Source organism: Halichoerus grypus, chromosome 13 (assembly GCF_964656455.1).
Source record: "Halichoerus grypus chromosome 13, mHalGry1.hap1.1, whole genome shotgun sequence".
NCBI classification, from domain to species: Eukaryota; Metazoa; Chordata; class Mammalia; order Carnivora; family Phocidae; genus Halichoerus; species Halichoerus grypus.
In genome coordinates, this window is record NC_135724.1 from 79,993,636 (window position 1) to 80,021,547 (window position 27,912).

Here is a 27,912-nt window from a genome sequence, read left to right on the forward strand (position 1 = left end):
CCTGCAGCTAAAATAGCTTGAAGAATTCTTCCTTGCCAAAGGGACCAGAATAAATTTATCTCTATATCTAGAATGGGGTTAGTTCCTCAGATCCTTTTTTCTGTCCTTTGGGGGATGGTTATATATCATTCTTAAGGTTCCACTAGATCTGGTTTGAGTCTTGCTGTCTTTCCTTCCCCTTCCAGGAGCCTTGGAGTATCTCCGCTTGTGTTATCTCCCAGGGGACCGCTCTGAGGGCCATCGCATTCTTTCCATTTTCAAGTTTTGGCTATTTGCTGCCACATACCGTCTGCCCTCCCCTGTCTGGGTTGCCCCAGTTCTCTGTACTTCCCACTGTGACAGGAACTTCTCAAAGTGTTTCACGATTGTTTGTTCACAGCCCCATTTCCCCACCATAATTAGCCTTTGAAAATCAGACAAGAAGGGTGTCTTTTTTGTTTCGGTACCCCCAGTGCTTGGCACCATAAATGTTTTTTTTTATAAATGAATGGTTGAATGGAGGAATGTCATAAGGTCCTTCATTATGGCTCAGTTATGATGGCGTTCTTCTAGAATCCTCATTATGATAATCGTCATGGATTCATGTTCAGCATAGGTCTTGTCATGGTTTCATTTTGTGCAAGAACAAACATACGGTCTCAGGTTTCCTGTTTTTTTTTTTAAGATTTATTTATTTGAGGGGGGGCAGAGGGAGAGGGAGAGAGGGAATCCTCAAGCAGACTCCCCGCTGAGCACCGAGCCTGATGTGGGGCTTGATCCCAGGACCTGAGATCATGACCTGAGCCAAAATCAAGAGTCTGTTGCTTAACGACTGAGCCACCCAGGCGCCCCTGTGGCTTATCCTTTTAGCACCTGCATATCCACTCTTGGGCCCTTCTTATTTGCTCTCCTCATACATTTTTTTGTGCAGCTACTACTCCTGAAAGAAAATTGGTGGGGTTAATGTGTTTTTTGGCTGTATCTTTCTGTATTCATTTTATTTGTTCTTTATTCCCTGTCTTGTTTCATAAGGGATTTGCAGAGACCAGTAATTGTTCTAACGGGAAATTAGGATATCTAGGCAGGATTCAGGGCAGTGCAAAACAGTGCTGCTAACACTGCATTCTAATTTAGGATGAACAAATCCCAAGATTCTGGTAAAGGCTTCTATTTCTGATGCCAGGAAACTAACAGGTTTGGCTGGACTAGAAAAATCAGAAGTGTTGACTAGATCCACCTTCAGACCTTGCTGAGATCCTTTATATCAAATCAACAGTTGGCTACAACCCACTTTGCATGTCCCCTTACCTTGCCATCTCCAACATGTCATTTAAAAGCATTTCTTAGTTTTGCTTGACATCTTTCTATACTGGGTCAGCCCTTGCAACATGACAAATGTAAAGACTGGGAGGATTTCTAACGTCTTCTGAGAAGCAGGTTTCGTATAAGACCAAAGGATTTGGAGTCAGTCCGGGAGTTCCAAACCCCACTCTACCACCTAAAGTTGAATACCCTCAAATTAGCCACTCCATTTCTCTGAGTTTCAGTTTTTCCATCCATAAAATGTGGGTTATAGTTCCTCTCTCTTAGGGTTGTGGTAAGGATTAATGAGATAAAGTGCTTGGTAGGGGAGGGGGCTTGATAAATAGTAGCTATCATTATCGTCCCAGGGAGAAAGAGCAAGTTTACATTTGGGGAAAATAAGTGTATTCAGCAAGTCTGTCACTTTGGTTTTGTACTGCTGCACATACACGTGTGTGTATGGGTGCATGTGATAACATATCTCCAGTTCTATGTAGTGTAGGAATTAGAAGAGTACAGGAAAGACTGTCTCCTCCTTCAAATTTTTTATATACATAAATAGAACATGTATATAAATACATGCACACCCAATTTAATAATTCTAAAACAAGCATCTATGTTATTACCATCCAGGTTAAGAAACAGATCATAGCAGCTCCCTGACACCTTGAATGGCCTCCATTTTAACCCAAGGGAACCACTCTCCTGACTTTTGCTTTCTTTATGGTCTTACCACCTGTACGTACATCCCTCCCTTTACATGTTTTTGTTCTGCTTTTGAAATTTATTTTAATGAAATCATACTTTATTCTATTGCCATTTCCCTCATTCAGCATTGTTTCAAAAATCATTACGTCATTGTGTTTAGCTGTATTTATTCCTTTTCATTACTATATGAAAACACTGCAATATAAAAAATTATACTTTGTACTGCTGGTAGACATTTGCGTTGTTTCCAGGGTTTTTTTTTTTTTTTTTTTTTTTTTTTGCCATTGTCATACAATACTATTTGTACATTCTTGTACATGTGAGCCATAGAATGTGTTTATCTTCAGTTTTACCAAATAGAGCCAAACTTTTTTTTCGAGACTGTACTAATTTATAGTCCCATCAGCTATGTATGAATGACTGTGGCTCCACATCTTTTTGGGGGGGAGGGGGCGGTGAGTGTTATATCTCACTGTGGTTTTATTTTTCCTATTTCGTGATTATGTATTAGGTTGAGCACCTTTTTATACGTTTGTTGGCCATTTGGATTTCCTTTTTAGTGAAGTGCCTATTTAAATCTCCTGCGTTTAATCGATTTTAAAATGAACTTTCAGACAGTATCAATACATTCACCTATTGGTGGCTGGACAATCAGCCCAAAGTTGCAAGTAACCGAGGCAGGTTGGCAGTTCAGGCTCAAAACATTTCCTGCCCCAGCTGTAGCAGAGAACAAGCTGATTTCCCCAAATAACAAGTACTTCGACTTTAGCCCGGTTTAAGGAACAAGAAGACCAGGGCGGCCTGGCTGCCTTCCTCCTCGCAGGTGGCCATGATAGCAGAGGACAGCGCCCTGGCGACCTCCCCAGGGATCCTAGGCACAAACAGACGCGTCCTTAAACGCAGCATCCTGCTTAACCGCCAATTTCAAACTTCCAGGAGCTGCCCTACCGGGTTTGTCTTTCCCCGTTTTCCATTGGTCACGAGTCAGCGGAAGAAACAATCTGATTGGTTTTCCCTTTCACTTCCTCTATCCCTTTAAGGACTTGGGTGGGGCTTGGGTGGGACGCAGTGGTTCATCCTAGGAGCGGGCACTCTGATTGGTCCGGACACGGCTGAGCCCCGCCCATGCTGTTCGCCTGGTTCAAACGCGGCGGCGGGAGGCGCGGGGCGGAGCAGAGCTCGGACCGGCGGGGTCGGCGGAGTGTGAGTCTGAACCCCGCACGCCCATTTCTCCCCACCCCACTCCGCAAGGCCGGGGGCAGGGCCGCCTCCACCCACACCAGTCCCGGCTTTCCCTCCCGTTGCGGGGAGGGCGGTGGTGCCGCCCCCAAGGCTGCCGGGGGCCCGAGGGTCTTCCCAGGCTGGCGGTGCGCGCGCCCTCCTCCGAGAGAGCCTGAAGGTCAGTAGGTGGTGCCCGGGGCAGGAGGAATTGTTCCCTTCTTAAACCTGGAGGGGGTCCCCTGTGGGTTCCGCCCTGCCTCGTTGCTTGTCAGCATGACCTGCGTTATTCCGTCCAGTGGAGTGCGGCAGCTCCCTACTATCTGTGTAGTGACTTCACACTCGGAACCGTCAGTCACCTCCTATTTCCCGCGTCTTTCCCTCTGCTCCAGCCCCTCTCGTCTCCCTGCTGTTGTCAGAGAAGGCCAGGTCCTGCCTCAGAGCCCTAGCCCTGGCTGTTCCCTCTGCACGGCACACGGTCCTTTCCTCCCCGGGCCATCAGCAAGGCTTACTGCGTACCCGCTTCAGATCTTGCTGCAAATGTTACCTTCTCAGTGAAGTCTACTCTGACTATACTGTTAAAAATTGCCCACACACACCAATTGCCCCTACCTTGCTCTCTCTCATTTTTAACCCTGTAGCACATATTACTTTCCAACGTACTAGGTAATTCGCTTATTTCAATCATTCATTCATTCAGTATTTATTAGCACCTGCTATGCGCCGGGCTCTGTGTCTCCGCCCTCGTGGAGCTTACATTATCGGTGGAGCAGATAATAAACAAATTGATTTGTAAGAGAATATGTCAGATAAGAGTATTACCTCTTGTTACAGTGAATAAAAATCTGTTTTTTAATGTCCCTTGCCAGACGGAACTTCCCAAGAGCTGTTTTGTGGTGGCTGGTTTTCACCTCGCTATCCCTGACATCTTGAGGAAGATCAGGATCTTTCAAGCCCATCCTCCTCAATTTGGCAGTTCACACTTGACCTTCTCTCCTGTATCTCTTCGCCATTGGAGAGATGTTGAAGTTCAAATATGGAGCACGGAATCTGCTGGACGCTGGTGCTGCTGAACCCATTGCCAACCGGGCCTCCAAGCTGAATCATTTCTTCCAGGTAACAGGCTGCCAGCTCTGTTCACCTGTGTTTGTTTCCTTGGAACCTCCTTGCCACTTTTATTCTTATTACAGGATTGAGGCTAATCTTCTAGGAGAAATCCCATTTGGTCTTTTATACGTGCTGATAGTATTGGAAAAAGTCGCTGTACAGAGGAGTAGCTAGCTGAACTTGTCCTTGAAGGGAGATCTTTTTTTTTTTTTTAAAGATTTTTTATTTATTTGACAGAGAGACACAGCGAGAGAGGGAATACAAGCAGGGGGAGTGGGAGAGGGAGAAGCAGGCCCCCCGCGGAGCAGGGAGCCCGATGTGGGACTCGATCCCAGGACCCCGGGATCCTGACCTGGGCCGAAGGCAGACGCCCAACGACTGAGCCACCCAGGCGCCCCGAAGGGAGATCTTTTTAATCATTTCTCACACTTATCTGTACTAAGGTTGTTCTTTTGTTAAGGAAAAACAAACAAAGGCATTTTTTTGGCCAAAATTGCTATAGATGTACTTCTATTTATTTTTGTTCAAGAGATTTTTTTTTTTTTAAGATTTTTTTATTTATTTGACAGAGAGCGAGAGATCACAAGTAGGCAGGCAGGCAGGCAGAGGAAGAGGGAGAAGCAGGCTCCCTGCTGAGCACAGAGCCTGATGTGGGGCTCGGTCCCAGGACCCTGGGATCATGACCTGAGCCGAAGGCAGCCGCTTAACCGACTGAGCCACCCAGGCGCCCAAGAGATCTTTTTTTTTTTTTTTTAAGATTTTCTTATTTATTCATTTGACTGAGGGAGAGAGAGAGAGAGGCAGGCAGAGGGAGAGGCAGGCTCCTCGCTGAGCAGGGAGCCCGATGCGGGGACTTGATCCCAGGATTCTGGGATCATGACCTGAGCTGAAGGCAGATGCTTAACCGACTGAGCCACCCAGGTGCCCCATTCAAGAGATCTTTATTAAAAAAAAAAGAAATGATAAATACCCACACCTGTGAAACCCATATTCTGTTTAAGATAAAGAAGCTTTCTATCACCCCAGAAGTGTTAAAGCTCAGGAAATAATTTCCAAGTAGACTTCTAATTCTTTTATTTTTGATGTAGATGAAACATTGTTGATGTAGAAATCCTTGTTTGACTTATGTATTCACAAGTCAGGGGGACAATATAGATAGTGGTGAAGATCTGGGTTTGAATCCTGGCCCCAGCACTTGTTAGCTGTGTTATCTTGGGTGACTCTCTTGCCTTATCTGCATCCATTTGCCACTCTTTCAAATAGAGGTTATGGCACCAAATTCACAGGGTTATCATGAGGATGAAATGAGATAATTGATGTAAAGCACTTATCTTCTTGCTTAGCTCTTGGTAAGCCAATGGTTATAAATGGTAACTATTATTAATGCGAAGTGTAGAAATAATATTAGTTATAATAATGACAAATTTGTGTTTACTTAGCAGTAATTATATTTAGGAAGGTATTTATGCAAGGATACCTGTATGATGATAAATACTGATACTTTCTTGATGACATTTTTTTCCCCAAAATATTGGTATTGGGGAATGTTCAAAGAGATCAGAATGGAGACAGATTTAAAGCTTAGGTTGTTTTGTGGGGCCATTCCTGTTGTCATTGTCATTTTAAGTCATGAGATATTTTTCACAAATGAATAGTCTGTCCCTAACGCTAGCTGACCGGAGTGCTGCCATGTTTTAGCCCCTTTATGTTTTACTCCAAGACTTTTTTGACTTATTACAAAATTGACTGAAGGTGTATAATGTGCTCCTTATGTAAGAATTGTGGCTTCCAATGTGCTGGGTACAGAGCCAGCATGCTCCTGATTATCTCACTTCAGCTCCATGACAGACGTAGGGACTATTCTTATTTACATTTTAAATAGGAAGAGACAGATATCGAGGGAGGCAAGGACTTGCCCAGGATCATGCAGCTTGTAAATGATAGAGGCTCCATTTTTATTCAGACAACAGAGGCTGGGCATGTAACCATTGGCAACACTGCCAACGTGTGTTAGAATTTATTGTGTATTATATTTATGTCATTCTAACAGCAAGGGTTGTGGGTAAATCCCCAGTTCATCTTTTTTTCATGATGAGTTCTTCCCTGTCCCCAGGAAAGCTATTATTTGCAAGTGTAGCACACATCTAACATTTGCCTAACGAGGTACGGATACTGTTCTTTCCCTGTGTAATACTATTTTAATGAGGTTTAGATAGAGTAGTGATTTTGTTTTCCATTCAGGTAACTACTTTGGACTGGGTCTTAGTTTCTTTTTTTTAAAAGATTTTATTTATTTGTCAGAGAGAGAGAGAACATAAGCAGGGGGAGCGGCAGGCAGAGGGAGAAGCAGGTTCCCTGTGGAGCCAGGAGCCCGATGCAGAACTTGATCCCAGGACTCTGGGATCATGACCTGAGCTGAAGGCAGACGCTTAACCGACTGAGCCACCCAGGTGTCCCTGGGTTAAGTGGTTTCTACTTAACATTGTACTTAACGTCCCAATGAGTTTTGTGTTGTGTGGTCAGCAGACCTTTAGATTTTTGAGCCAACAAAATTTCACAAATTTGCTAGGCCAACATCGGTTTGCCAGCTTTTTATTTTGCCAACTAAGAGATATAAGAAGGATGTAACAAGACAGATATAGAGAAAAGCCATTATCTTCTGGTCCTTTCATTCATAAAGAAGGGACATTTTAAGAAACACCAACAGAGGAAGGACGTGATTTCAGAATAAAAGGTCACTTTAAAATTTGAATGTATTTAGCTTTATAGACCAGTCATCATGTGGTGTTTGTTTTTTCTCATTTCGTGGCAGACTTGAGCACTTGGTTAAGCATCAGTACTGTATTTGGGAACTGTTGCTCCAATTAGTCTAAACTCAGTAAAGAACGAAGGAACAAAGGCTATTTTTTGGAATTTGTGGCAGAACTATAACTAAAGTGACAGGTATGGTGGCTTGTGACCCAATGCTTCACATCCCTGGCTGAGGTTTGAATCTCTTGGTGAGCTTGCTAATAAGACAGATTCTAAGCTACAAACTGGGAAGTTCTAGTTCAGTAGGTCGGGGATAGCACCAGATAATTTTTTTTTTAAAGATTTTATTTATTCATTTGAGAGAGACAGAGATAGCGACAGAGAGCACGAGCCGGGAGGAGAGGGCGAAGCAGGCTCTCTGCTGAGCAGGGAGCCCAATGCGGGGCTTGATCCCATCCTGGGGTCATGACCTGAGCTGAAGGCAGACGCTTAACCGACTGAGGCACCCAGGTGCCCCAGCACCAGAGAATTTTGTTGTTGTTGTTTAGCTAAGTTCTTCAGGTGATTCAAATGTAGCCAGTCCGTTTCTAGTATCCAGTGCTGTGTAAGAAACCACTCACAGAGTTTAAAGCAGTGATGATTTATTTTATCTTATGATTCTGTGGGTTATTTGGATTCAGCTGGGCAGTTCTGTTTCAACCTGTGATATCAGCTGGGGTCACGCAAGAGGCCATATTGTGTTGGGAGCTTGGCTGGGGCTGGAACATCTGGGTACTGACTGCTGGCTAGGGCATCTCAGTGTTCCTCCAGCTGACTTCTCTATGAGGTCTTTCATTATCCAGTAGTCTAACCCAGGCCTTGTAACTTTCTTCTCTAAATAATAAATATTTTAGGCTTTGGGTGTAGCTGCAGCCATTCAACTCTGCCATTGTAGCACAAAAGCAGCCACAGACAATATGTAAGTGAATGGGTGTGGCTGTGTTCCAATAAAACTTTATTTATAAAAACAGACGGTGGGCCACATTGGCCTATGGGCTGTAGTTTGCTGACCCCTGGCCTAGACTAAGCTTTTTTACATGGTGACTGGCTTCCCAAAAGAGCAAAAGCAGAAGCTGCTAGGCGTCTTTAGAGCTCTGCCCTGAACTGGCACAGTGTCACTTGTGTCACCTGTTGCTTGAAGCAAGTCACCGAGACAGCACAGATTCAAGGGGCGGGGAAATAGACTCTGGCTGTTGATGAGAGCAGTGCCAAGCACCTACAGAGTGAGAGGGCCTGGAGGTGGCCATCTCTGCAGAGATACCTCCACACAATCCATAGCCTGGCACATGGAAATCATTGTTCTAGACCAGAGGTTGCAAACTCATGTCTTTGGGGGCCAGGCAGTGACTATGGGTGAGTCACAGGGGCCACCTGGAAGACTGGGAGTCAGGTCTGTGATGAACTGCAGACCACGTTCACTACCCAGAGGGGCAGCATCACTCAGCCACAGCTCAGCATCACCAGGCAGGGATGTGGGGCAATGTGGCTCTGTCCTCCAGTGTTTCAGGAGAACCCCCAAATCCCACCTCCTCTTTTGGGTAAAATTTCCTGATTTTTCAATATTGGCAGATAATTCAAATTATTTTATTTTATTTATTTATTTATTTTTAAAGATTTTATTTATTTATCAGAGAGCGAGAGAGAGAGAGAAACAGCATGAGAGGGGAGAGGGTCAGAGGGAGAAGCAGGCTCCCTGCAGAGCAGGGAGCCTGATGCGGGGCTCGATCCCAGGACTCCGGGATCATGACCTGAGCCGAAGGTAGTCGCCCAACCAACTGAGCCACCCAGGCGCCCTAATTCAAATTATTTTAAATGCTGCAGGCCCAACAAAGCATGTGGGTTAGATACAGTCTGCCAGTTTGCAACTGTTGGTCTAGATCATGAATAAATTCAGCTTTAGCATGGTCACTCTGCCCATACTATTCTAGATTGTTCAAGTGAATTAAAGAAACCACAGTTATATTAACAAACCTCTGGGCACACTCGAAAGAAGTAGCAATCATTGTGTCCTGTTGTAGAGACATGGAAACATTTCAGAACCAGCAGGGTCCAGAGTAAATGTTCCCATGAGCCACAGACTGTTAAGAAAGAAGGGCCTTGGGCACCTGGGAGGCTTGGTCAGTTAAGCGTCTGCCTTCGGCTCAGGTCATGATCCCAGGGTCCTGGGATCCCAGTCCCACATTGGGCTCCTTTCTCAGTGGTGAGTCTGCTCCCACTGACCTCCCCCCCACCTCCCTGCTCATTCTCTCTCTCTCTTTCTCTCTCAAAAATAAAAAAAAAAAGGAAAAGAAAGAAGGGCTTTTTGTTTTTAATGGCATGCTTGTGAAGTTTTTCTTCCCAGGTGCTGGTGGAAGAAACCCACAGTAATGGAATCTTATAAGTGATAACATAATGACTCAGTTGATGTCACTTTAAAGAATGAAGCCCCAGAATTGTGCTGTTAGCGTGCGTCGCGAGCAGTTAGAGTTGGTGGCTTGTAATTTACTCTGTGTGGATGTTATTGATCAAAGCTTTTCATTATTGACAGTGTTTCCATCTGCTGTTTGCTGTTTTTAGGGGAAACCACCCTTTCTGACTCAACAGCAGATGTCTCCTCTTTCCCGAGAAGGGATATTAGATGCCCTCTTCGTTCTCTTCGGAGAATGTAGTCAGCCTGCTCTGATGAAGATCAAGCACGTGAGCAACTTTGTCCGGAAGTGTAAGTTTGGAGAACTTTCTCTTGAAAACTGTTCTGCTAGACAGAACTGCAAAGATGCTGGAGGCCAGATGAGTTAGTGGTTGGTGGTCATGGGTAAGAACTCTGCTCAGAGGAAGACAGACCCAGTTTCAAGGCCAGTTTCCACCTGCTGCAGCTGGGAGACCAGATAAGTCAGGTCTGCTGGTTGCAGGTGTCAGAAACTCAACTCAAACTAGCTTAGGCCAAAAAGTGAATGTATGGCTCATGAAACTGAGAAACCCAGGGTTGGGTCAAACTTTTGGCATGGCTGGTTCCAGGGTCTTAAACGATGTCCTCTGGTTCCATCCTTGTACCCACTCAGGGCTGATAATCTAGCGGGCATAGCAGGCGCAGTGCTTAGGGCCCACAGTATTTAATTTTAATGAACTGAACTTCTTTTCATTAGTTTAATTTAATTTTGAAATAATAAGAAAAATATTATTATAATGTATAATGATTTGGGGTTATATTCATCTTTATGTTAATGTCACAGTAAAATATAAGTTTTGACTTTTTTTAATATTTTTTGTTGTTGTTGTTGTTAAAGTAGGCTCCACACCTCACGTGGAGCCTGATGCGGGGCTTGAACTCATGGCCCTGAGATCAAGACCTGAGCTGAACTCAAGAGTTGGATACTTACCCGACTGAGCCACCCCAGCGCCCCTTGATTTTTTTTTTTTAATGGAGGAAGGGACTGATGAAGGGAGGCGTGCCTAGGGCCTGTGAAAGGCATAAATCGGCTCTACCCACACCCTCTTCTTGTCTTCCTTGAGGTGGGGGAGTTGGCTGCTGGTGTCCGTGTCCCACTTTTGTATTTTATTACCTTACATCAGTGTTTTTCAACCAGTGGTGATTTTGCCCCCCTCTGGACTCTTGGCGGTGTCTGGAGATATTTTTGGTTGTCACAGCTTGGAGGGGAGGGGTACTACTGGCATCTAATGGGTGAAGCCAGAGATAATGCTAACCTTCCTGCAACAACAGAATAGCCACCACAGCTTAGAATTATCTGGCCCCAAATTTCAGTAGTGCCAAGTGTGAGAAACCCTCCCTTATACGACCTTGCTGTGTAACCAAGCACCCTGAACTATAGTGGCCTAAAACAGTAATCACTGTATTACCTCTCATGAATCTGTGGGTTGACTGGGCTCAGCTGAGGATTTTTCCTCTCCATGTGACTCTGACTAAGATTGCAGGCACCTGGGACTCTCCTGGTCTAGAATGTCCAAGATGGCCTGCTCAGTGTTTGGCGGGTTGCCTGGAAGACTGGACTCAGCTAGGACTCTGGGATGACTGGGCCTTTCCCTGTCTCTGTGAAGTCTCAGGGCCTCTTGCTCTCCATGTGGCTTCTCCGTGTGGTCTCTCCATCAAGGTCAGCCAACGACAGCCTGGGATACCTGTCTTGTACGCAAAGTTTTACTGGAACTTGTTAGCCATGCCCTTTATTTATGTACTCTCTGTGGCTGCTTTCTCACAACAAGGCATTTGAGTCATTGTGTCTGAGACTGTATGGCCTACAAAGCCTAAAATATTTACTCTCTGGCTCTTCAAGCAAAAACTTGCTGACCTCTGATCTACATGGTCCCTTTGGTGCCAGGCACCAAATTTCCAAAGCACCAAAGCTGCCAGGAAGGGACAGAGGATTTCTTTGGCTGCATTCTGTTGTTTGAAGTGAGTTATAGGGCTTCCCAAATTCCATGTGCCAGGGAACTACACAAGGTCGTGAATTCTAGGAGGCATGTGATTCATTGGGCACCATCTTTGGAGACTGGGTACCATACCCTGTGCAACTTTTATCGTCCACTGTGTATATTAGTATAACCCCGAGGAAAGATTCTGATTAGCTCTGCTCTGGGTCATCTGCCTACCCCTTGAGCAGGCACTGGGCCAGGATATGAAGTGTGATGGGAACTTCTCTGGGTAACCAGGGGTTCAGGGCACCCTGATTACCGGGGTCTCATGGAATGGGGGATGTGCAAGTGTCCAAAGGAGCTGGGGGTTTTGAGTAGCTAAAATCAGCGTATGGCCACCACAGTGAGCTTTGGGATTTACCTGTACCTTGTCTCTTCTGATTCCTTATCTGCAAGATGGGGAAAATACATATGTAATAAGGCTGTGCGGGGATTGAATGAATTAGTGCACAGACCAGGCTTATGTTGCCTGACACGTAAGAGATAATAAATGTTAACCCAATAACTGTAGCCATCAACCTCAACATATATTTAATATGTTGTGTGTCTTTAATTTTAAAATGTATTTGGGTACTTTTCTTTTTTCCATATTTGTTTGAATAAACTCCCACCTTATCTTCTTGAATATTTAAATTTTTAAGTAGGGAGTGGGAGGGGAGGGGAAATTATGAGACAGACGAATTTATTAAGCCATCTACAGGCACCTTCATCAGTCTGGAGTCTGCCCTCTGGTTATTTTATTTTTTAATTTTTAATTTTTATTCTTTAAAAAGATTTATTTATTTATTTATTTATTATTTGTTTATTTATTTATAGCACAAGCAGGGGGAGGTGCAGAGAATCTCAAGCAAACTCCCCGCTGAGCATGGAGCCCAACACGGGGCTCGATCCCATGACCCTGAGATCATGACCTGAGCCGAAATCCAGAGTCCAGATGCTTAATCAACTGAGCCACCCCGGGCACCCCTGCCCTCTGGTTACTTTAAAGTAGTGGATCTTCTAAACTCCTTCAGTAATCAGGGGACTTAGGCTTAGTGAAATGTAGATTTTTCTAATAGAATTCTCTTGCAAGGAATTGTTTCGTATTTTTGAAGAGGCTTCCTGGGGAGTAAGGCCGAGAGGCTGTGATTGGAAAAGGTGATTACATTAGTAGGGTTGTTTGTTTTCTTTCTTCCCCTCTTTTTTTTTTTTTTTTTAAAGATTTTGTTTATTCATTTGACAGAGCGAGAGAGCACAAGCAGGGGGAGCAGTAGAGGGAGAGGGAGAAGCAGGCTTCCCGCCAAGTAGGGAGCCCGATGCAGGGCTCGATCCCAGGACCCCGGGATCATGACCTGAGCTGAAGGCAGATGCTTACCCATCTGAGCCACCCACGCACCCCTCCCTCTTTTGAGTTTCTGTTTTGGAATGTAATGGGAAAAATGGCCAACAGCTGCTGCTGCATAAGTTTCTTGAATCTTGTCATAGAGATGGAGATTTTCTTTTGGGACTGTTGGAGGAAATGAGACGAAGGTATAGCTCTGAAGAGGTGCCCCAGCTTTGGGCCAAAGGAGGGCCGGGAGCAGGGAACCCCGGATCTGGGAGCCAGGGAAGAGATTTTTGTTTCTTAATTACTGTTCTATTCCCAGTGCTTAAAACAGTGTCTGGCACATGGTAGATGTTCAGTAAATATTGGTCGAATGACTATATTGCTAAGCAAACCAAATGGGAAAACCTTAAGCATTGTATTATAGAATTTGTGTAAAAAAAAAAACCTGATATTAAACATGCAAAGTGTTGATAATTGTTGAAATTGGACTGCTCTTGGTGATTTGACAGTAGCTGCAATCCTATGCTCTTTCAGCTATGTTTACTGTAGGCAAAAGCCTCTGTATGTTCACAACTGTAGTACTTATAGGTGAATATATAACTTTAAGAATTTTTTCTTCCTAATTGTAAACAGAATACAAAGTTAAATATAAAAGGTCAAAATGAGAGAATATCCCTCAAAATCTCCTCTGTCTGAGATATCCACTGTTACCAGTTTGGTGCATAATATTGCAATTTTTTCGGTCCTTATAAAATATTTATTATAGAAATTTTCAAGCATGTCTCAAGGTAAAGAGAATAGCGTAGTGAACTCCTGTGTACCAGTCAACCCGCTCTAGCAATCAATCAGCCCTTTCCATGTATGTTCTAACATCACTCTTGTTTCATTTTACACAAAATGGATCATCTGTCTGTAATATTTTGCTACTAACTTTGCTCACTTAGCAATATATTTACTCAACAAATATTTATGGAGCATTTGTTTTGTGCCAGGTTCTGTTTTGGGTACTGGGTTTATAGTGTGATCAAAACAGAAAAAAATCCCTGCCCTTAAAGAATGTATATCCTCGTGGAGATTGAGCTACTTCATGTGCCTCATATTCTTTTATGTGGGTGGACTTTAGGTTGGTTCCACTTTCCTGTTGATGGACCTTTAGGTCATTTCTTTTTTCTTTCTTTCTTTCTTTTCTTTTTTTTTTTTTAAAGAGTTTAGTTATTTGAGAGAGAGAGAGCGAGCATGAGTCAGGGGCAGAGGCAGAGGGAGAGGAAGAGGGAGAGGGACAAGCAGACTCCACGCTGAGCCCGACGCAGGGCTTGATCCCAGGACCCTGGGATTATGACCCAAGCTGAAGGCAGACACTTAACTGACTGAGCCACCCAGGCGCCCCTGGACCTTTAGGTTCATTTCTGGTTATTTTTCTTTTACAAGCAGTGCTCGTGATGAGCATCTTGCTGTGTTTTGTTTTCCAGCACATCTGCTAACGTTTCTGTGAAGGACAAATTCCTAGAAATTGAAATGTTGAATTGACTGAATTTCAGGAGAGGAAGGGATATACTCAGCTGTGTTGGCTTTTGCCCCTGGGTCCAAATGTTTATCTGACAAGGCCGTGCTTTGACTGCATTTTCATTACAGTGCTTTGGATCTTCGTTTCCACCTCAATATTCGGTCCTTAAATGCTGTAATTAACAGTGTGCAGGGCTGAAGTGGGATGTGGTTTTGGAGTCATAGAAGCTGCTGGTATGGAGGGAAGTTGTGAGGGTCTTTTTTTTTTTTTCAATCATCATACTCTTGAGTTTGGTATCTGACCTGTTCCCCTCAATAATCCAAAGCGTTTGGAAAAAGACATAGACATTTGGAATTGTTCCTCCTAATCTGGAGTATTCTTGTGGTTTTGCCTGTGGCAGTTTGTCTACTCACGTGATTGAAATGCCTGCTGGTTACCAGCCACAGATCCAGAGTTAAGTTGGACAAATGCTATAAGCAACCTGGGGACACAAGGCCCAGCAGAGAATCGAGAGAGGTTGGCTTTGTGGGCAAGCAATAATAAAACCAGGTTCAACCCAGAAAGTTGCAAGCCAGCATATTTGGGGAATTATAATTCAAACCTCAAATACCTGGTCTGAAAGAAACTTGGAAAAAGAGCAGGGAAGAAAGACGGGACTCGGCACAGGGATGTCAGGGCAAAAGGAAAATACTGTGCAGCTTTCAGCTTTGCTTCTGCATGGAATTCTCCAGGAAGGCGCTTTAGATTGATTTTTTACAGTGATCATGGTGAATTTATTCGGATCTACCCAGCACTCTTGCCTGATTCCCCCAGGGACCAAAGGGAGGTATTTTCAGGGTGACTGGCTGAAGAGAAAGGTGTGGTCTGTGGCTGGGAAGGTACCCAGTGCAGTGGGGTTCATCATGTGTGCCCTTTGATCCAAGTGAATTCAACTCCACTCGTGCCACAAAGAAAGGGGGTGGGTAGCAATTAAAACTGCATTGACTAATTTATCAATATGCTGCCCAACAACTATAGGTATGAAATGGCTTTCCCCTTCATTGGACTCATTTCCTCTCATTGTGTGAATAACTTGCCAAGCCGAGTGTAACTCTAGAATGTAGCCTCCTGGCTTTATCTGGTGCCCAACCATGGACATGGCAACCCACTCTAGTGCCCAGAGGACTTTAGTGTCCGTGTGGGAATTCAGGAGTCTCTTGGTCTTCATCATGGCACCTTTCTGAGGGATTCTCCAGGATAATTTTGATTATGTGTTCCTCTTGTCTTCCTTTGGAGTGTAACCCCTGTTTCTCTATATGGAGTTTCTCTATCATGTGAAGGATTGAATTTTTCAGTCAGATACGGCTGTTCCGCTCCATTCTTTCAGATCCTTAGAGTCGTTGCATATCCAGTGATGTCCCAGCTTGGTGTTCTTAGAGCATCAATAAATATATGGTAGATTTCAAATCTGCCATCCATTTAATCCATACTTCATACATGGAGGATCTCTACCTGTGATGGACTGAATGTTCATGTCCCCCTGCAGATTCAAATGTTGAGGCTCTAATTTCCAATATGGTGGTATTTGAAGGTGGAGCCTTTGGGAAGTAATTAGATTTAGATGAAGTCATGAAGGAAGGTGGGGCCTCCATGATGGAACTATTGTCCTTCGAAGAAGAGAGACCAGGGTTCCCTCTCTCTCCATCTTGTGAGGATATAGTGAGAGGGTAGCTTTCTATAAACGAGGAAGCGGGTTCCCACCGGGAACTCGATCTGCCAGCACCCTGATCTTGGACTTTCCAGCCTCCAGAACTGTAGGAAATAAATGCCTGTTGTTTAAGCCACCTCATCTGTGGTATTTTGTGGTAACAGCCTGAGCGGACTAAGATACTGACTGAGAGACTGCACTTGAAAAAGGAGTAAGACTATATGCTAAGAAAAAGATAGTTGTAAACCCTTCCAGGCGTGTGACCTGCCAACTCTGCAGAGCAAATGCCAGGACGTCATTTTTTTTGTTTGTTGGTTGGTTTTATTTTTTGTTTTTTGGTAGCACTGCTATATATTAAGGGAAAGAAGGTAGTTCTGACAGCATCCAAGGGAGATGGGATAGTGGGATAAAACCTGGGTTAGTGGGATAAAACTGCAGAATGCACTTAGGATGGAATGATCTGGAAGTCCGCTCCAAGTGGATTGAGATGGGAATCGTGTTGCTTATGTCACATCATAAGCCAGTCTAAATGCTTATAAACATGTTTGACCAAACACTGCCCTGCAGCCCTTCAGAGAGGAGGAAGAGAAGCATGATTTGTGTTCTCCTCCTATTTTCTGAGTCTACAGGATTCAAATTATAGCTACCATGGAAACTGCTTTGGAATTTCTGGAGCCCTTAATTTTAACTTAACATATAAAAACACTTTTGTGCTGATTTTATAATTATTCATGACGGATGAGAAAGTGACTAAATGTCTTTTGACAGGGAGGGAACACATAGGAACACTTTTTCCTTTCTTTCTTTCTTTTTTTTTTGCTTTCATAAAGATGCATGTATTTGAAATGCTTTCCTTACCTGGGAGCAACTCTTCCATCTCTTGCAGATTCTGACACCATCGCTGAGTTACAGGAGCTCCAGCCTTCAGCCAAGGACTTTGAAGTCCGAAGTCTTGTGGGTTGTGGTCACTTTGCCGAAGTGCAGGTGGTAAGGGAGCGAGCAACCGGGGACATCTATGCCATGAAAGTCATGAAGAAGAAGACCTTGTTGGCCCAAGAGCAGGTAGGAGCATTTTAACACCACGGCCTTTCCCCTTTCTGTGCCAGAATGTTCACTGCAGAGGTGATGATCTGTGGAATTGACATCTGGGATCACACAAGTTTTCCTTGGTGACTCTCTGGTTAATGACGGTTGCAGAAAGCTCTCTCACGTTCTCAGCTTTTCTTCTTGAACTGATATTGACTCATTTTGAAGCCTCACAAGCTCCCCTTGATTTCTTTATCACGTTTCTCTGGTTGTATTTTGTTCAGAATCAACATGGCCTTTTTAACTAACGAATTTAAGATGACTTTTCCTGACCGTTGGCTGGGGGATTTCGAGATACGCATATTGTGGGGTTAGACAGCATTCGCTTTGGGGCACATTTTCTTTCTTTGTGCTGTGGGCATATGTATTTGATTTTTAAACAGGCCTTTGAAGAAATGAAATACAATTACTCTGTGGCTAGGGTGTTGCTTGTTTAAGAGCAGGTAAGAACTTCCCTTTTTGGTTGTGGTATTTTTCTTTCTTTAAACAAGCCTGCTGCTCCAGACATATTGATTCATTTGCCGAGTTTCTAGAGAGACGGTCATCAGCCTTGGTGTTCAGAGCAATTTATTAGTCACAGATGTCTGAGCGCACATCATGTGTCCGATAATGTACCCAGCTCCGTGGGAAGCCTGCAGAAGGCATTGAAGCTCCATGGCTGTTAGTTACAGGTTTTAAAAACAACTTTGGAAAGTGGAGGAAAAATGCAAATGTGTAAAGCAGGCGCTTAGCAGCTAAAGCATCGCAGAAGGGAGAGCAGTGAGCAAATTCGCCAACTGTGGAGTGAGGAGAGATGTGGGTGAGCCAGGGACAGTCAGGGGAGGTTCACACCACTGACAGGGAACGTAGGTTCTGGGCAGAGAGGCGTGACGGCAGCTGGAAGTATATATGTGTGTGTGTGTGTGTGTGTGTGTGTGTGTGTGTGTGTGTTTTCATCGTAGTGGTTTAGAACAGAGGGAATGGGGAGAAATGAGACATTTGGTTGGGGACAGGGTCATCGGGAAATTTTTTTTATTGTGGCAAAATATACATAGCATAACATTTACTGTTTTAATCCTTTTTAAGGTACAACGCACTGGTCTTAATTGCATTTACAATGTTGTGTGCAACCATAACCGCTTTCTGTTTCTAGAACTCTCTTACCACCCCACATAGAAACTCTGTACCTATGACATGGTAACTGCCCATCCCCCAAGAACTGTTTTTCGGAAATGCAGTTCACTCTGTGAGGCGGTTGGGGATCGTTTGCACTTTTGGAAGGAGGAGGTTGGGATCAGAGTTTGAGGACTCAGTGACTTTGTGCAGCCTCCAGTCAAAGGAGCAGCGGAGGGCAGGAGGCTGCTTGTCAGAGTCCAAGAATGACGTAGCCTGTGTTTAGCAGTGAAATCTGAACAACTTCACCGAAAGGAGAAATGACAGGACGTTGCAAATCATTTGGAAGGGAAGACTGGAAGATGCTCACTCAAGCTTCCAGTACCTAAGCCACCACCTATCATCAGGACGCACTTCCCCAGCACCTGTTCTGCATGGTGTGCTTCTAGGTCCTTGAGAAGAGGCATTAAATGTAGCCCTGATCTTGCAGTGTTTGTTTTATATGGGAAGTAGTGCATGTAAAAAGAAAACAATCTAATATACTGTACTGCAGGCAAGCAATAGAGATGTTCGAATAGGTGTGCCTTCCTTGAGGTGAAGGACTCTCAATGACCCTGTGTGAGGTATGGGCTGGGGGTTTTTATTTTTTCATTTCCTTTTATTTTTTTTAATTTATTTTTAATTTTATTTTTTTTGAAATAAAGTGCGGGGTTTGCACTTACAACCCTGAGAACAAGACCTGAGCTGAGATAGAGAGGCAGAGGCTTAACCAACTGAGCCACCCAGGTGCTCTGCGTGGGCTGGGGGGTTTTTAAAATCAGACACACACAGGAGCTAATGAAAGCTACCCAACCATTCCTTAAGAGAGTGAATATGAAGAAAAGTAGAATCTTTAATTGAGCCATGGCAAGGCTTTGGAATTTAAGGGCATGAGAAGAGAAGAACCAGCACAGGGAGTGAGTGAAAGGAAATGCCAGAGAAGGAGACAGGAGGGGCACATCCTGTAAGCAAGACCGGTCACCCAGGAGAGGCCAGCACAGCTGCCCAGGGCTTGGTGAGAACCAGAAGAGTCCTCAGAGACCACTTATTTTAACAGAAGCTTCAGGGCTCAAACAAAGAGTCCACGGTGAGCAAGTAAAGATGTAGGTTCTTCAGTTTGGCCAACCTTCACTGCACACCTTTTATGTGCCGGGAAAGGAGAAGGACCTCAGATCAGGAGCAGGAGATTACGGGAGTTGGGTTGTGGTTCCCCAGCAACACCTAGATTCGTGTTTGATTGAATAGCTGGGTGCTGTAGCCTAGCCAAGTTGACACGGAAAACTAGCACAGTACTCTGCTAGAAAAAACAACTTTTTTCTTCCTGAGCCATTTGAAAATCCGTTGCCAACCCAATGCCCCATTACCTCCGAAGACTTCAGTGTGCATTTCCTACAATAAGGACGCTCTCCCATGAACCACAATACAACCATCAAAATCAGGAGAGAAACAGTGCTCCATTACCACTGTCTAATCTTCAGACCCCGTTCATGTTCCACTGGTTGTTTCATGTTCCTCTAGAACAAAAGTGTCCAGCTCAGGATCCCACATAGCATTTAGTTGTCCTGTCTTTTTTGTCTTTTTCATTCTGGACCAGCTTCTCAATTTTCCCTGGACTCTCATGATCTTGGCGATTCTGAAGATTAGAGACCACTTATTTTGTAAAATATAGATATGTCCAATGTTGCTCAGGTTCAGGTGCTAGATCTTTGGCAGGAATATCACAGACAAGATGCCCTGTTCTCGTTGCATCCCAACGGGTGACTTTGTTTCAGTTTGTCACGTTCACGTCAACGTTCACTTAGGTATCTGCCATGCTTCACTGTGGGGTCAGCCCTGTCTGTTTTGTCATTACATTAGTGTTCCGTAGGGAAGTGTTTTCGAACTAGAAGCACCTGTTCCTCACAAAACTTTCAATTTATTAACTTATAGCTGTGTGGATTTGCATTTTCCTGTTTAAGTCAATGAGTTCAAGCCATTATTGTCATTATGTATTTTTATACTCAAACTGTCCCCTAAGTTGGGCCACGAGAGTCTCTTCAGGTTGGTTTTTACGTCTTTTGACACATCCCCTTCTTTGGGTTGTCTCTTGCTTTCTGGTACAACAAGATGTTCAGGCTCTTGCCTGCCCCACCCTTGCAATCAGTTATTTCTCAAAGATGAGCAATAACTTTCAGTGTAAGAGGGTATTTAGAAGCCAAGATCTGGGCAGTAGATGCCCTTATTGCTATTGGGGTATCACAGCTTCCAGACCCCTTTCAGTGGACAGAGCCAGGGAATACACCTACCTCCGCGCACACACACACACACACACACACACACACATTTATATCGATATTTATTTCTCTGTATATTGAAGAATCATGTGTTCACACCAGTACCTCCAAGTCCAATCCAACTTCACTGAGTTTATTCTAGTGTTCACCCTTTCTGTATTTGTAGCTCTCTTCTCTTCCCTTAATATTCTAGCTTACTTTATGCATCTGTATGCATCCAGTCTCCTGTCTTTGCTGCCACTCCTCCCCTTGGTGGGCTCAGATGCCCTTTTCCAGGCCATCCCTGCATGTGGATGCCTTCCTCACCCTATGTGGGCCCTTGATACCCGATATTGGACTGCCCTTACACATGGTCGCTGCCCTCCTCACACTGCTTGGGCCTGGCACCCTGTTCTGGGCCACCGTGGCCCTCTCTTCCTACCACCTGTCGTGGATGCTTACCTTGTTCTGCACCACGTAATGGCTTTAGGACTGAATTGTTCAGGGAGAGGAGGTGAAGAAGAAGAGAAAGAGAAATATACGTAGATTTAAAAGAAGTGAGTTGATTTTAAGGCGAGGGGTTCAGCCAATAATTGGACAAATAAGATACAAATCTGGCAAAAATGTTGAGCAAAGTAGGCAAATGAATGAAATTTGTCGAGTGCTGGGCTAAGGGATGCTTTTTCTTTTTTTAAACCAGAGACATTAGTTTTGGCTTACAGAGAGAGGATAGGGCATTCTCCCCACCCTACCCCAATGCTGTTATAATTGTCTAAAGAGTTTCTTTTCCCCCTAGGTTTCATTTTTTGAGGAAGAACGGAACATATTATGTCGGAGCACAAGCCCTTGGATCCCCCAGTTACAGTACGCCTTTCAGGACAAAAATAACCTTTATCTGGTGAGTCTTTCCATCCCTCTCTCTAGAATTAGTCCAGTGCTGACACTCAGATATCACAGATATAGAACTGGATGTAGTTCTTGCCCGTACGGTCCATCAAGTTGCTTTCCTCACTTTGAGGTATCTTCCTATTCTCCTGTCCTAAAGATTAAGGGCCAGTCCATTTAGAGACAGCCCCATCTATTGTTGGGTATCGTAGCTATGGCTTAAAGGGCAATAATGAGAAGTCATTTATTTGGGAATAGTCTGATATGACCTTTAGTAGACTAGAATCTTGCTTTAATTTCTTTTTTTGAGTCATAATCGACATACAACATTAGTTTCAGGTGTACAACCTAATGATTCAGTATTTGTCTATGCTGCAAAATGATCACCACTAAATCTAGTGAATGTCATTAAATTTTTTAATTTTTAAAAATTGAGATAATGCATTGTGATTTTAAGAAAATGCAAACACTGCAGAGCGGTATGAAATAGAAGGGAAGGTTCTCTACTTTTCTTTCTTTCAAGATTTTATTTATTTGTCAGAGAGAGAGAGCACAAGCAGGGGGAGTGGCAGGCAGAGGGAGAAGCAGGTTCCCTGCTGAGCAAGGAGCCCAATGCGGGACTCGATCCCAGGACCCTGGGATCATGACCTGAGCCGAAGGCAGACGCTTAACCAACTGAGCCACCCAGGCGCCCCTACCTTTCTTTCTAATCCTTTTCCTTAGGAAAACGTATTAATGGTTATGTATGTTCTTCCTGACCCTAATGGAAAAAATATTTCTATGTCTGTATTTATAACACATGTATATAGTTTGTTTTTACAAAATTGGTGTATATTGCTTTCTACTCTGCTCCTCAGCTTGCTTTTTGCCTTTCAGCAATTTACCCCTGACATCTTTCCATGTCAGCACGTACACATACAGATCTGCCTCATTCTTTTGTTTTTGTTTTCTATTAAAATTAGTCAATATTTTATTACCTCCGACATTTATTTATTTATTTATTTTTTAAAGATTTTATTTATTTATTTGAGAGAGAGAGAATGAGAGAGAGAGCATGAGGGGGGGAGGGTCAGAGGGAGAAGCAGACTCCCTGCCGAGCAGGGAGCCCGACGCGGGACTCGATCCTGGGACTCCAGGATCATGACCTGAGCTGAAGGCAGTCACCCAACCAACTGAGCCACCCAGGCGCCCCCTCCGACATTTATTTTTGCCTTTGCCCGTGGCAGCGTGTGGCACACGAAGGCACATCGCACTTTGTTTTGTTTATTCTGTGCTTTGGTATCATTAAACATTTGAGTGTTAGGGGCACCTGGGTGGCTCAGTCGTTAAGTGTCTGCCTTCAGCTCAGGTCATGATCCCGGGGTCCTTGGATCGAGTCCTGCATCGGGCTCCCTGTTCGGCGGGAAGCCTGCTTCTCCCTCTCCCACTCCCCCTGCTTGTGTTCCCTCTCTTGCTGTGTCTCTCTCTGTCAAATAAATAAATAAAATCTTAAAAAAAAAAACAAAAAAAACCATTTGAGTGTTAGATGTGATTCAGAGGATAGTTATAGAATTTTGCAATTAATTGTAAATGAATCTGGAAAGGGGAACTGCCTCCCTACCACAGCTTTCTTTTTTTCTTTCTAATTTTTTATTTAAATTCAATTAATTAACATAATGTATTATTAGTTTCAGAGGTAGAGGTCAGTGATTCATCAGTTGCATATAACACCCAGTGCTCATTACATCACGTGGCCTCCTTAATGTCCAGCACCCAGTTCCCCCACTCCCCCCCGGCCTCCCCCAGATCTGCCTCATCCTTTTGAACAGTGCCATCGTATTTCTAATGTACATGTAGCATAACGTATACGAGGCTAAAATTCATTTTGGGGCCTTGTTTAGGTTCTTGGGGGTTTAGATTCCTAAAGGAAAAAAATGTATCCCAGAAACAATTTTTGTTTCTGATTCAGCCCTTCAAACACCGCCATCCTATTACCTTGAATGGAGAGAAACTTTTATAGAGCCTCACATAGAGAAGGTAAGAGAGGGATGGACTCCTATTTATCTTGAACTTCCATAGGGTAGTTTGGGGGACTTTATTGCCTTTATTCCTGACCTATAATAAACAGTTTATTTGCGTTGGTTTCATATTAGTTGAGAACCCAGTGCTGGTAGAGAAGACCCCTGACCCCCCCGCCCCCCGCCGCCCACAGCTCTACCCAGCCTTCTGAGCGAGGGTGTTTTCATACAGATGTGTTGGGAGACTGGCCTTGCACTAACCACATGCTTCTTGAGGACCAACACTATGCCTGTTGTTTAGGGCCTGAAACTTCCTTTCCTTGAATATTGTCTTTGGACCTTTCTTTCCTTGAGACATGGGGCATGGATCCCTGACCTTCATAACTGACCTTGGTATGTTTTAGGCTCACTGACATTCTAGGATATTTCTTGCATACACAACATTTGCCTTGTGCTCTCTGTATCTTCTAGAGCCCCTCATGTTTGGGTGTATTAACAGACTTCTTCATTAGCTCTCAGAAAAGAAGATCCCTTGAAACAGCAGGGATTTATTTGTTTGTTATTATTGTTTTGGATGTTTTAACTTCAGCTCTGCAAGCAGTCATTTTTGTGTTCAAGGCAACACAGAATACAGGCAGTCCTGGAACTAGCAAGGGCCCCGATTTGTGGCAAAAGTTGAGCGTCCCCAGTTTTCTGGTTTGCCTCGCATCGTTCTGTAAGCTTGTATTTCTCTTCATCTGGATTGAAGACCCAGACAAAGTGCATCTTCAAGAGGGTAATACTTGGTCATTTCAAAAATGTTAATCTCTTTGGGGCCACCATTTTTTATCCCTACTAATTGGCTTTGTCCCAGTGGTGGAACCTCCCTTTCTTTTTAATCGTGGAATTCACCCCTGTGGACTTGCTCTTGGATACAGCCTTGCTGGAATACCTCAGGGATTGGGAATGTCAGCCTCTCCTCTGCTAAGACATCTCCCAGGGGCAGGGGGCTTTCTTTTTGGGGCCTTTTGGCTGTGGGAGGCTTCCATCTGGATTTCGCCACCAGCATCAGCATTCTGGGCTTAATGACCATCTTCTCAGGTTTTCCAGCCACCATCTTACAAGATGGGAATGATCTTACAAGATGGGAATAATCTCGTTGCCTCAGCACATTGATACCTGGCTGCACCGACTTTTTTTTTTTTTTTTTTTTAAGATTTTATTTGACAGAGGGAACACGAGCAGAGGGAGAGGGAGAGGGGGAAGCAGGCTTCCATCTGAGCAGGGAGCCCGATGGCGGGGCTCGATCCCAGGACTCTGGGGTCATGACCCGAGCCAGAGGCAGACGCCCAACGACTGAGCCATCCAGGTGCCCCTGCAACGACATTTTTACAACCTTCTTTAGTAGCTCAGTTGGGTATCGCTGATGGGATCTTGTAATTATTTCCTTCTCTGCATTCTCTTCTCAAGTGCATTGGTAATTCAGAGTAAAATGCTTGCTAAGGGCACAGTTTTCTTACAAATATCCAAACTCAGCATAGGAGCTAAGATATGATTATAGATCCACCATCCCTTATCTGCAATTCTGAAACACCCAGAGCTCCGAATACCTCAAGTTCTTTTGTTACTTATTTGACAGCGAAACCTGATGTGAACTCTGTAGCAAAACCTGACCCGAATCTCGTCTTCATTCCCTTTAGTGTGACTTTTCATACATTTTGCCTCAAAACTGTGAATGCATTTGGGTACAGGGAGATATCCCAAAGCCCTATGCTAGGGTGTCACATAATATAAAGTATACACACCATTTTACTTTTCTAAAATCTCAACATTTTTAAGTCTGGAAATACATTCTGTACAAGAAGAGCGTAGATCTGTATTGGCATCTGAAGTTCCAGAATTCCATTGTCCCTATTGACCATTTACAAATCACCAAACCTTTGAAGTTCAGGGAAGCATACAAATCATCCTAAGCTCCCTGGCAGTTAACCGTTCATTTGTAATGCAAATGCAGTGTAATTGAAGATACATTTAAAAATCAATGAGTAAAAGAAGTAGCCCAGTGATGGGTATTAAGGAGGGCAGTACTGCATGGAGCACTGGGTGTTACACGAAAACAATGGATCGTGGATCACCACATCAAAAACTAATGACGTATTGTATGGTGACTAACATAACATAATAAAATTAAAAAAAAAAAAAAAAGAAGTAGGATTGGTGTCCTATATATTTCTCAAAGCTACCTTTTCTCTCCATTCTTGCTTCTACTGGGTGAGTTCTGGCCGCCACCTTCTTCTGCCTGCGTTACTGCAGTAACCTCCTAAGTGTTCTTCCTGCCATCTGTCTTGCCCTTCCCCCAGGTCTTCTACACACTGCAGCCAAGTCATCCCACTGTTAAAACCCTTTAAGACTCCCTGCTGCCCTCTGGATGAAGTCCAGACTCTTCCATGTGGTTTACAAGGCCTTTTCCCATATATCTCTAGACTTGTTGCTTACCTTTTCTCTCCTTTCACTTTAATTAATTAATTAACTTATATTTTAAGAGAGTGCGAGAGGTGGGGGCGGGAGGAGGGGCAGGGGGGCAGGAAGAGAGAATCTTTTTTTTTTTTTAAAGATTTATTTATTTTAGAGGTGGGGGAGGGGCAGAGGGAGAAGGAGAGGCGAGAGAGAATCTCAAGCAGACTCCCCGCTGAGCACAGAGCCCATCGTGGGGCTTGATCCCACAACCCTGGGCTCATGACCTGAGCTGAAATCAAGAGTTGGACGCCTGACTGACTGAGCCACCCAGGCACCCCAAGGAAGAGAGAATCTTAAGCAGGCGCTGTGCTCAGTGTGGAGCCTGATGTTGGGGTTCATCCCATGACCCTGAGATCACGATGTAAGCCGAAACCAAGAGCCAGACATTTAACCAACTGAGCCGCCTAGGCACCCCTCACCTTGCACTTTATATTCATCTTGACCTTCCTTTTGTTCTTTGAACTGGCCTCTGACCTTTCTCTGTGCCATTTCCTCTTTCCCTATTTCTCTGGCTGACTCCTATTTCTCCTTCTGGCCGTGGACCAGATGTCACTTCTTCCAGAAGCTCTTCCTGGCCCCTTTACTTCTGGGAGGGATGCCCTTCTGGCTGTGGACTCATAGCACCCTGTTCCTCCTCTTCAGGAGTGGGTGTTGGGCTCCCCCACCAGGCTACTCCATCCGTGAAGGGAGGGATTATGTCTCGCTTGCTTCCAGTAGCGCTTCTCCAAGTATATGCTTAAGAAGCATTTCCTGGAAGAACGTATGATTAATTTCATAGAAATTGATTTACATACAGATTAACTTATTGTGTTATGGAAATCACACAGTAGGAGTGTAAATTTTATTCTCTAAAGTATGTAATTCAGGTTAGATCCAGTGGGATTTTCAAAATTTGGAGCACAGTGCAAGGAAATTGAACTTGGATCCTTTTGAAATTTGATGGTTAAAAATTTCCTATTTGTCATTACATACCAATGAATGTGGCTTGCCATTTTCTGGTATACAGAAAATTGTAATGAAGCCCATTGTATTGTTAATGTCTGCTTCTATATAACAAGGCTAGTTCTGTATTCTGGCAGGCAGCCCATGGAAACAGCGCTTTGTTGATCTGGTTCATGATGAAATCTGTTCAGTTCCATATAACAGATGCCTTCACCAGTGTCCTTCCAGGAAGGAGCTGATCTTTACAAAGAAAGCATTGTTTTGCAACTCACTATATGTAGTCTTGTTGTATCTGAATGCTTTGTGAGATTCTTAAAGGTTGCTGGCTTTGTACTGATGTTTTTCGTACTGGGGGTCTTTTCGGGCTGCTCTTGCTCTGAGCCTGTAACTGACCCATGAATCTTCTTTCCTTACAGTGACCTCACATTAACCTCCCTCTGTTCATTTCAAACTTTTCTTCCCTAGTTGCATATAGGATGTATTAGTTAAGGTATAGGCTAAGCTACTGTAACAAAAAGATACCAAAATACAGTCCAGGCTGATGGAGCAGCTCTGTTGTATGTTGATAATTCAGGGACCCAGGTTCCTTCTATCTTGTGGCTCCTCATCCCTTAGGATGTTGTCCCCCTGACATGGTGGGAGTTGGGCATTTGATGTTCTTGTTTCCCCTGGCTGGCAGGAGAAAGGGGTGGAGAGCAGAACAAGAAAACTCCTTTTATGTAGCATGATATGGAAGTGGGACACATCATTTCCTCTCCTATTTTGTTGACCAGAACTTCATCACATGACCTCACATCAGTACCGTCTAGCTGCATGGCCAATATCCAGCTAAGGGAAGAATGGATTTGGGGGGCAAGTTATAGTCTGTTTTGAGGGTAATAAAAGATAGATCTGGGTTTTGAAGCCAGGCCCCCTCGATCCACCTCCCATATTCTTACCCATTACGTTACACTGTTGCATCCCAAAGCACTGCCAGTCTGACCCTGGCCCTGAGGTCCTACTTGGGATTAGTTCTTTATATTTCCTGTCTCGCTTTCCACCGAAGGTTGTGCAATCACATGGGGAGTATTTCCTTCCGGTGTAGGCACAGTTTGGAGGTTAGCGGTTTCTGGGCAGTG

The 27,912-nt window shown here is 44.1% G+C and overlaps 1 protein-coding gene across 1 annotated transcript in view; it reads left to right on the plus strand.

Moving 5' to 3' along the window:
* The first annotated feature begins 4,158 nt into the window (after nucleotides 1–4,158).
* Nucleotides 4,159–27,912, plus strand: part of CIT (citron rho-interacting serine/threonine kinase) — a 161,943-nt gene continuing 138,189 nt past the window's right edge. The window contains exons 1-4 of the mRNA XM_078060910.1: nucleotides 4,159–4,323; nucleotides 9,661–9,802; nucleotides 16,892–17,067; nucleotides 21,271–21,372. Coding sequence (XP_077917036.1) covers nucleotides 4,228–4,323; nucleotides 9,661–9,802; nucleotides 16,892–17,067; nucleotides 21,271–21,372 — 516 coding nt within the window. The 5' untranslated portion in view covers nucleotides 4,159–4,227. The remainder of the gene's footprint in view (nucleotides 4,324–9,660; nucleotides 9,803–16,891; nucleotides 17,068–21,270; nucleotides 21,373–27,912) is intronic.